Source organism: Berghia stephanieae, chromosome 6 (assembly GCF_034508935.2).
Source record: "Berghia stephanieae isolate SIO BIC M18660-M18661 chromosome 6, UCSD_Bste_1.3, whole genome shotgun sequence".
Taxonomy (NCBI): Eukaryota; Metazoa; Mollusca; class Gastropoda; order Nudibranchia; family Aeolidiidae; genus Berghia; species Berghia stephanieae.
The window spans coordinates 31,105,823-31,115,788 of record NC_088365.1 but is presented as its reverse complement, the minus strand read 5'-3'; the positions used below and the strand labels follow the sequence as shown (position 1 = coordinate 31,115,788).

At 35.9% G+C, this 9,966-nt stretch overlaps 1 protein-coding gene across 1 annotated transcript in view; it reads right to left on the bottom strand.

Annotated features, from left to right (window-relative positions):
• LOC144974849 (uncharacterized) overlaps positions 1 to 9,966 on the bottom strand; it is a 15,101-nt gene extending 5,135 nt beyond the window's left edge. Inside the window, exons 1-9 of the mRNA XM_078918209.1 lie at positions 9,841 to 9,966; positions 8,337 to 8,438; positions 7,948 to 8,041; positions 6,315 to 6,382; positions 5,549 to 5,667; positions 4,915 to 4,990; positions 3,976 to 4,120; positions 2,367 to 2,739; positions 523 to 617 (exon numbers count right to left, since the gene is read on the bottom strand). Coding sequence (XP_078774335.1) covers positions 523 to 617; positions 2,367 to 2,739; positions 3,976 to 4,120; positions 4,915 to 4,990; positions 5,549 to 5,667; positions 6,315 to 6,382; positions 7,948 to 8,041; positions 8,337 to 8,438; positions 9,841 to 9,858 — 1,090 coding nt within the window. The 5' untranslated portion in view covers positions 9,859 to 9,966. The remainder of the gene's footprint in view (positions 1 to 522; positions 618 to 2,366; positions 2,740 to 3,975; positions 4,121 to 4,914; positions 4,991 to 5,548; positions 5,668 to 6,314; positions 6,383 to 7,947; positions 8,042 to 8,336; positions 8,439 to 9,840) is intronic.

Sequence of the window (9,966 nt, the reverse complement as noted above, 5' to 3'; positions counted from 1 at the left end):
ATCTCAATTGGTAGATATTTTAACCTACTAATCACCGAATATAACTTTGTCAAATTATTTAGATCAGCTACAGGATATAACAGAATAACAACAAAAGTATATTTTTAAGGACTAAAATAAGAATTTTGATATTGATTGAGGTTAATATAAAATTCGAGATTAGAGCACACAGAGAATCAAGCAAAGTTCACTCAGGTTAGAAGGTAAGAACCACAAATTTCAATAGAAATGAATAGTTACTTATAATATCTTGTTAATTTTTCTATAATGACAAAGTACATATTACACAAGTTAAACAAACAAACAAAAAACAAATTCAAAAACACAAATATTATTTCTATTGTTTGTACCATATCATTAGAGATTCTAACTAGACCATGGAAAAGTGATTTTACTCAAATCATTGACCCTATTTTATGTCTAATCTTTTAATCACCACTGCATCATGAAAAATTAAAAAAAACTCTTTAAAATACAGAATGACAAATAACTTAATTTCCAAAATGCCTATAAAATGCAAACCTTGTTTATATGCCATGCTTGCCTGAAATGCTTTTTTCCTCTGCTCCACTTTTAACAACCTCTCCCTCCTGGCCTGATCTGGGTCCTTGGTTGGTCTAAACTCATAAAAGAAAACAAATTATCATGCCTATCTATAGAGTTTGTTTTTATGATTATAACATGGTAAATACACTCAACAATGTTTCATATATTCAGGCAAAACATCACATAGAACCGTATTTTGATTCATAAAGTGCAAGTTACCCGCTAGGCACACGTTTTGTCTTAACACTCCTACAATATCGAGCACCTATTCAACCTGATCGGTATAGACAGTAAGGACCTTCGACTTGTGAAAAACTTATATTGGAATCAAACAGCGTGTGTCAAACTGGATAATGAAACATCTGACTTCTTTAACATCGAGAAGGGAGTAAGAAAAGGTTGCGTCTTATCACCTGTTTAACATATATAGTGAAATAATATTCAAAGAAATTGAAGATATGAAAGGCATCGTCGTTGGAGGGCAGAATATAAATAGCATAAGATATGCAGACAATGGTACTCTGATGGCCTACTCTCCAGAACACGTGCAGAAAATTTTAGATATAGTGGTGTGCAAAAGTGAAGAGATGGGCTTGAAACTAAATATTAAGAAAACCGAATGCATGGTGGTCTTAAAGATTGACAACAACAAGACCTTCCACTTGTCAAGCAAAGGAGAGACGATGAAACAAGTAAAGAAATTTAAATATTTAGGCACTATCATCACCCATGACGCACATGACATAGAGGATATAAAATAAAGAATAGCAATAGCAAAAAACGTGTTCCATAAAATGTGACCAGTTGTGTCAAACAATAACCTAAAGTTGAAGACCAGAATGAAAGTAGTAGAAACATATGTCATAAGTACCCTTTTATACGGTTGTGAAACGTGGACGCTTGACAAAGAATGTACGAGGAGGCTAGAGGCATTTGAGATGTGGGTATATAGAAGAATGTTGAGGGTATCATGGACAGACAGGTGTACGAACAAGGAAGTGTTGGAGAATGTGAGAAAGGGAAGAATACTGATCGATAACATAAGAAAGAGGCAGTTACGGTTTCTGGGACATGTGTGGAGAAGAGACGGAATAGAAAAGTTGGTCACATCTGGGATGATCGAAGGAAAGAGAGCTAGAGGAAGACAAAGAATGACTTATCTAAATAACCTAAGAATGGCCAAATGTGACTTAAAAAGCAACACAGATTTCATGCGCACTGCAGAGGATCGTGATTCGTGGAGACAGTTGACCAGCAACGTGCTCAAGAGCACAAGTCACGATGGATGATGATGATTCAACCTGAACCAAAAGGGTAATTCATGAAAAGTCTCACCCAAAGACATGACACGAATGATAGACAAGAGGAGGGACAAAACTTTGTCCAATGATAACTTGAGGGATTAATTTTTGTCTTTAAGAAATGAATTAAACAGGTATCTCAGGTCAACAGGCACCTGAATTATACAAATCAAACTTGATTATTAGCGGACAGCTGAAAAAAAAAGCATTCAAACATTGGTAGTATTGGCTAAAAATACAAAACAAAAACAACAAAAAATCATGATGGCAATGGAATAAAACAGACTTGTGATTCATTCTGTTTTGTCAAAGCCTCTGATTATCATTACCTATTGCGTACATTTGATTAGATGGGTTAATGAACAACAGATATTTGATTCTCTGCAACACAAATAAGCCAGTGAAACATCCTGAGCTTATATCTTGCCAGTCACAGGTTCAAGTCAGTAAGCTGGTCCAGCCTCTAAAATAATAAAGAAAAAGACATTTTTAAAAAATGAACTTCTTTGTTTAACTCACCCATTGTTGCTAACACCAGATGTGTTAGTAAGAGAATCCAACTTGACTGGTATAGAAATTGGAGCACTATTTCTTCTAGTGAAATGAGAGCTATCACCTGTAGAGGATGACGATGGTTTTGTCAAACTGCTGCTGTTGTTTGAAGAGGATGATGATGATGTGGAGGTAGAGGCTGTGGGCGAAGAAAGTGCTGTTGATGATATTGGTTTAGTCATCGAGGAAGCAATAGCAGTAGCAGGGCTATTTTCCGTTTTAATTTTTGCAGACCTTGTTTGGACAGAGTCAATATTATCCTTTAGATTCTTTTGATGATATGTTGTGTTCACAGTTCTGTTTAAGTTAGGTGTTGTCTTCATTTCTGTTTCAGGCGCCGCTGAAAAAAAATCAATCAAAGGGTACAGTAAAGAATAGACTTGTATGAATCAACAATGAAAGTCATTAATCATGAATATGTATCATTTCATTTAGGTTCAGTTTATCTAAAAACGCATCATTGTTTACTAAAAGTTGCAAGAAACCCAAATCATCAGCACATTTTCAATAAAACAAAATAGTCTTTTCTAATTGTGCAAATTAATTATAATGATTAAATGATATACAGTCCAAGCCGGTATTGGGGATGCCGCTAAATTGGGACAGCTGCTTTAATGGGACGATTCCTTGGGAACGGAATTTTTTCTATATAAAAAGTCATACCCTTTCCAATTCCCAGCCGCTTAATTGGGACGGCCTGCCGCTTAATGGGGACGAAATTTGACAATGGCTGTCCCTATAAAAGAACTTTTTCATTGTCTCCAATTTAAAACAATGGTTCATAAATGCAAATTAGTCTAACGGGACGGTCAACTGGATGTATGGTTGTACCGTTCATCACAGAGGTGTTAATAATAGAGTTTACCTGTATCCCCAGTTAGTGTCTATCGTGACTGCCAATCAGGTGTGTTGTCAAACCGTGTGTCATAGTCATCACAGAGATGTGAAAAATAGAATTTACCTGTATTCCTTGCAGTGTTATCGACTGCCATCGTTACACACATGGTCATAGGTCAACTAACCAATGGTGCGATGGATAATGAGTGATAGGTTGTTTGTTCAATGAGATGAATGGCTAGACAAATCATTCCTAATCCATTGCTTATTTATGCAACTGTTATGAGTGGCATATTCGTTAATTGTTTTATGCAGTTAGATTTTGTCTCTCATCGTTAGATCAAATTAGCAGTCAAGTGGCTGCTGAAGTAACCCAAATTAGACATCAAACAAGTCTCCCTGATTACTATGTGGACTGTGATAAATCTGAAAAATTGCCCAATTTCATGTCTGCCACGTTTTCACTACTATAGTGTTAGGCTTATAGAACACGCTCAATGTATATTATGTGAGCCAAAACGTTTTCAAATCATTTTCATATTGCTTTATCAACTTCACTTGGTGTTCCAGAATTGCTCAGAAATATCTTTAAAATTCTCTCTTTAGTCATCACAACTGTGAGCCAGAAATTAAATGCATATTTGAAATGCCTCAGAAATTTTTTTTGCAGAAATCAATATGTATTTGAGCAATTCTAGCTTAACTAAATATATCAATTTAAAACTAATAAAGCAGTCACCTTTCATTCCTGAATCACAGGTAATATCAATCCCACTACTTATCCCACAACTTCCTCTCTTCCTGGAAGAGGCAAGACGTGCTTTGAAGACATGTGTGTCCTCTGTAGCTCTCTTCATGTCTTCTAAATTGTATGCAGGAGAGGGCTGGAGTAAAGGAAACATATCTAATTTCAAACACCAGCAAAGAGAACACGAAATAAGGGGAAGGCTTATTTATTTCTCAACCCAGCAAAGTGAACTTTCAAAACTAAATGTGTCGATTATTAGTGGACAGCTGAAAAAAAAGCATTCAAACATTGGTAGGGAAGGCTTATTTATTTCTCAACCCAGCAAAGTGAACTTTCAAAACTAAATGTGTCGATATTTCGGTTGGGGGGGTGGGGGGGAACGACTCTTATTTCATTATCTGATCTGATTTCTTAAAAACAAAGTAATATAATACATGAATTGTCACATAAATTCAAATCAACTAAATTGCATTCTTATATAAAATAAAGATAATATATCAAGTGATTTTGAAAATATTTTGCAAAAAATTCTCCACTTTGTGAGAAAGGCATCAGTTTGCATGTGTTCCAGTTTTTGAAAAAAAAATACATTTTGTTAGTGTGACATCAAACCTGGAACACCTGGTACATGAATCCCAGTTTGCCACGCTACAATGTTCTTGATTATCTTCTAGAATGTTAAGTTTGTTTTGTTACAAATGTTCAATCCATTAGAAGTTTCCTGTTAAATTCCAAAACTCCATTTAAAATTTGCACCCAAAGCTGATTTTTTTTTTTAATTCAGGATTGGGCACAACGCTATTAGTAAATGTGATACAAGAGAGGGTATTTATTTTTTTATCATAGCACTGCAGAAATCTCCCTTGACTTAAATCTACAGAAATTTCATTATGTAATTAGAAATCTGACTTTGAATAACAGCAGAATAACCTGTTCAGGAGCCTTGTTGATACATTTCAGGTAATCCTTATCTGATAAGCAATTTCCCAGGCTGTTACCAAAACTCCTGCAAAAAAAAACAGAAATAAAAAAGATAAATGAATTATTGTTATGACGAGATAACTATGCATAATTCATTCATTACCCAATACAGTGGAACATATGAGGCTGTGATATATGTGTGTCAAATGAAACGAAATGTGAAAAATTTATCCAGAGCACGCATTTACCTGAAATAAATGTCAAGTGACAAGAGTCAGTATGCTCATGTTAAAATTGAGCTTAAAATTGAGATTTATATAGCTCAATATCCACTAAGTGTGCTCAAAGCGCTTTACAAGGGGTCCCTGGTCAACAGCAACATTTAACATGTAGGACAGGACATAACGCCTGTGTTAGGCGATATTATAATTTTTCGGACAAAGACAACGCTGTTAATGGCCAGGTATTCATTTTACACCCCAGTACAGTGAGAGAATGTGAGTAAAGAGCCTTTTCCAAGGACTCAACTATCCACTGAGCGCGAGGCTCAAACCCAGGACCTTCCGATCCGAAAGCGAGTGTCATACCACTAGACCATATAGCCACACAACAAACAATAATACTGTAGTAAATTAACTCTTACTTGAGAGCCCTTTTCAATCCATCAGTGGCTGCCTCTTTTCTTGCCTTTTCAAGTGACAGTGCCTTTGATCTCATTCCTTCACTTACTCCATAACCAACGTCTTCATGATACACGCCACTCTGATAAGAGAGAACGGAAATCATGGACTTGCCAAATAAATACCCATCTGCTACAAAATTAGCAAAAAATTACATTTATTTCAATATAAATCAACTGACGCCTGGGTTATTCCAGTCTTCCCTTGGGATAAACCCTAAAGACAAATTTCCCCTTGGAGATGAATAAAGGGAATTTTATTTTATATTTTATTCTCAAATTTAATTATCATTTTCATCACAAGAGCAGGGCAAAATGTGATCCAGACTTCAATTAGAAGACTAGGATACATCATAATCATAACTCTCTTTATGAAAATGCATCATGGATTGATAATGGAAAAAGTATGATTTGAACTAAATGAAGCCTTGTTGAAATTGTTTGCTATGGAGAAAACTGCACTTTATATAGTGAAATGGATTTTACATAGACAGATAATAAAAAACTGATATTTCAACACAATTTTCTGCAGAAATAACTACTTTTCTATCTTGTGTTGATGAATCTTCTTCTTTCAGCTTATCCTGCATTTTGTAGGGTTGCCATAATGAATGCCACATCTCCATGCATCTCAGTTCATAACATCATCTTCCTCCAGGCCCAGTTCTTTCATATCATCCTTTACCCTATCTTGTATTGATGAAAAGAAACATTTTTTTAAAAAACAAACCTTCAACATAACTCTCACAGTAGCAGAAACACCAACATAATATTTTCCATTTATGTGATCCACAAAATCTGGGAGAAGAAAAATAAAATTCATTCATCAACGAGATGTTGAGGTGATGATGTACTGTTAAAACGAAAACAATGACTGCATATATATCAGGTGCAAGAAAAAAAATGAAAACAGTTAGAAGTTTGTAGTCGACATAATATAAATGATGCAAGTCTGAAATTTTACCACAATCAAACCCATTTATTGAAATTTATGTACGTAATTTTTCATTAAAATCTGTTGAAAAATGTCAACTCTATGATTGTTTTAAGAAATGCACTGCATATTTGCCATATCAAAGATTTGGGACGTAATTTGGATGTCATCTCTTGAACTCCCATTTTGCTTTATAACTATGCGTCGCCTTTTTCCCCTGTGATGTATTTGATTTTCTAATGTCTTGAAAAGAGATTCAATCTCATGTATTTTAAGTCAAATCTTTTAATTCTGCTTCTGTGTAAAACGGTGTTCTACTCTTATAAACTGTTTTGGACATCATTGACAAAATGCTGTGGCCCATTGGATTCAAATCAGGACTCATTGGAAGCCATTAATCTTTAGAAATAAATCAAATATGATTTCTGCATTGTATTGAAAGTTATGTAACATTGCTAGAAAAAAAAATATCCCAAACTCCACCCCGCTTAGTCAATTGTTTTTCAACAAGATGGGGCAACTTCTTACACTAGTCACACTCCACACTACTAAAAACAAGATGCAAGTTTAGAAATTTTCGATATAGTGATTTTTATATAACTTTGGTATAACCGACATTGTTTCTTAACCAATTAACTAACTTAAGGGCATCGTTGGACAAGCTGAACATGATGCATCAAGTGGGTATCTCATTTCACATCACAGATGAGCAACATTAAGCATTGTCAGTGGCTGGATGGGTTGACTATAAATGCAAACTCTGGCTCCAGTGTTGGTAAGGCACTTAACATAATATTGCCCCACTCAGGTGATAATGAGCACAAATGAACACTTGGTAAAGGCAAAAATGGATGTTGTAAGAAAGCTAGAATTAAAAGGACGTTGAGCAGGTGACATACTCTATGAAACAGGGCCTACTGACATAATAAATGAAGCCATGGGAAGTGCATCAGGTGGATGGATAAAATCGGAAATGAATATCTTTGGGAAGCTGCCAACCAACAACCTATAAATATGCAAATCAGAAAGAGAAAGAGTGGATGGATAGGCCATACACTTAGAAAACCTGTCCACAACACCACAAGACAGGCTCTGACATGGAATTCCCAAGGAGGAAGAAGACCAGGGAGGCCAAGAAATAGTTGGTGAAGAAGCATGGTGGGGGAAGCAAGGAGAGGTGGTTACACATGGAATCAGGTGGAGAAGACAGCCCAAGGAAGAGTCAAATGGCGAAGCATCATTGATGGCTTATGCTCCTGGGGTTAAGGACGAAAGTCATGTAAGTCATGGGAAGTGCATTGAGCATGGTGAAATTGTGACAATATGCATATTTGATATAAAACAGCTGGCTCTTAAATGACCTAAAAGTGTTAAGAGCACTATTGAACACTTTAAAATATATAAATGTATTGAAGATACCATATCTTACCAACAGTCTGGTTGCTGACAGAGTGGGACCATCCAGTGAACCCAAAAAGTTCATTTGCAATGTTAATGAGTTTCCAGCCCTCTATGTAAGCCAGCTGTTGTTAATGAGAACACAAAGAACAAGTTAAAAAATCAGAAAACACTCAAAATTCTAGGCAGACCAAAGACAAAACGTCATCTTAGAAATTAAAAAAAAGCTAATTGGAAGAAGACTGCAGATAGAGAAGGGGTTGGGGGGGGGGGGGGGGGGGGGGAAAGAATGCAAGAGTGACCACCTCCACCCCTTCCCCCCCCCCCCCCACAACCCACATCAAAGGGCAAAGTTGAGAATATCCATTCAAAGCCTTCATTGAGCATTATTTTGTTAAAATGATACAGTACAATGCATACCTTCAATCCAGCTGCCCCTACTCTCTGACTGATGAATTCTGGACCTAGTCTTTGTCTCAAGGCATTATGGATGGCTGTCTGCTCATCGGGGTCAAACTCTGACTGTGATTGAAAATGATTTTTAAATAATAATATATGTAAATATCTTATTCAAATAGGTGATTAGATCTAGATTTTTGTGGGTTTTTTTTTCGCAAGTGTAATAATAAATCAAATTTAATATGGGAGGTAATGAAAAGAAGCAACAAAGTTTAACGATTGATAGCCAGATCACTATGCTAATTATTTCAATGCCTAAAAAAAAAGGAAAAAAGTTCAACCCCCAACTACCATCAATGGGAAGCAGAAGTCTTGACATCACACCTTCCTTCCTTCTGGTTCAAACCTCATTGGAAGTGTGTAACCAGTCTTCTGTACAATGCATAAACAATGAATAGGTTACATATTGAATCATAAAGTGGCATACCTATTTTAGTAGCAGGATGAATAGGCAGATTCTTATGATTACAGGGTATAAGAGAATGAGGATGGATGATCTGTATCGATGGCCAGCAATTATTTAGGCTAGAAAATAAGATGCCATCCCATCACTCTTAAAAACCAGAAGATCAGTTGCACAATGTATATATCAATTCCTCTGGATGAGTGGTTTAACACTTCTGAGGAGATTGGAACCAGTATTTTGACATCACACTATTGCTCCCTAATTCCCTAATATAATGGTTAGAATGAACAAAAGAGGACCAATAAAATTGAAGGATAGTAGGCTTTTTTTTATTTTTACAGTGAGTGGACTATAGTTAGATAAAGACAGATTAACGATTTCCTTGCCGTTTGAAAATAGAGGCAAAACTGACAGATTGATGTTTTCAGTTCCAAATTCCTAAAACTATTTTATTCAAGCTGTTTGGCATCATGACACAATTGGATTTGTCATCTGTCCTTTGTTTATTTTCTTCTTGTGATGAAAATTTACTTAATCTTTTTTATGATTTTGTATACAAATTACCAGTGACACTTTTCTCTAGATCATTTGGCTTTTATCCATGCCTTGCTTGGCATTTTGTAGAAAATGTATCTAATGGCCTGTGATTATTAGCATAAGGGTCTGTGAATAACCACAGCCTTTAACCAATTGTAAGACACGGGCACTGAAGATCAGCCATTTATTCTTTGTTTTCAAAGTCCATTATTATGCACCTAAACTTTCTCATTGTAACGTATTATTTCACTAAAATCAGTGGGGGGGGGGGGGGGGGGAGAGAGAGAGAGAGAGAGAGAGAGAGAGAGAGAGAGAGAGAGGGAGAGAGAGAGAGAGAGAGAGAGAGAAATATTATTCTAAATCTAGATAGGTAGGTAGATCGAAGTGCCAGTAGTATAGGTAGGTAGATCGAAGTGCCAGTACAGTTCAGTGCTGTGACTGTGAAACTAAGGAAGTCCTGGCATTCACACACTCATTGGAGCTAAAGGTAAAAGCATTAAACCATTTGACAAAAATTATTACCTGTCCAAACGCGTACATTATGTGTTCAATCAATATTTCTTAACTTAAAGCCCCTTTTGTCAACTTTCATTTTATGGATATGAGATCACTGGAAGTTTTCTGAATTCAACTTTCGAATTCTCTCTC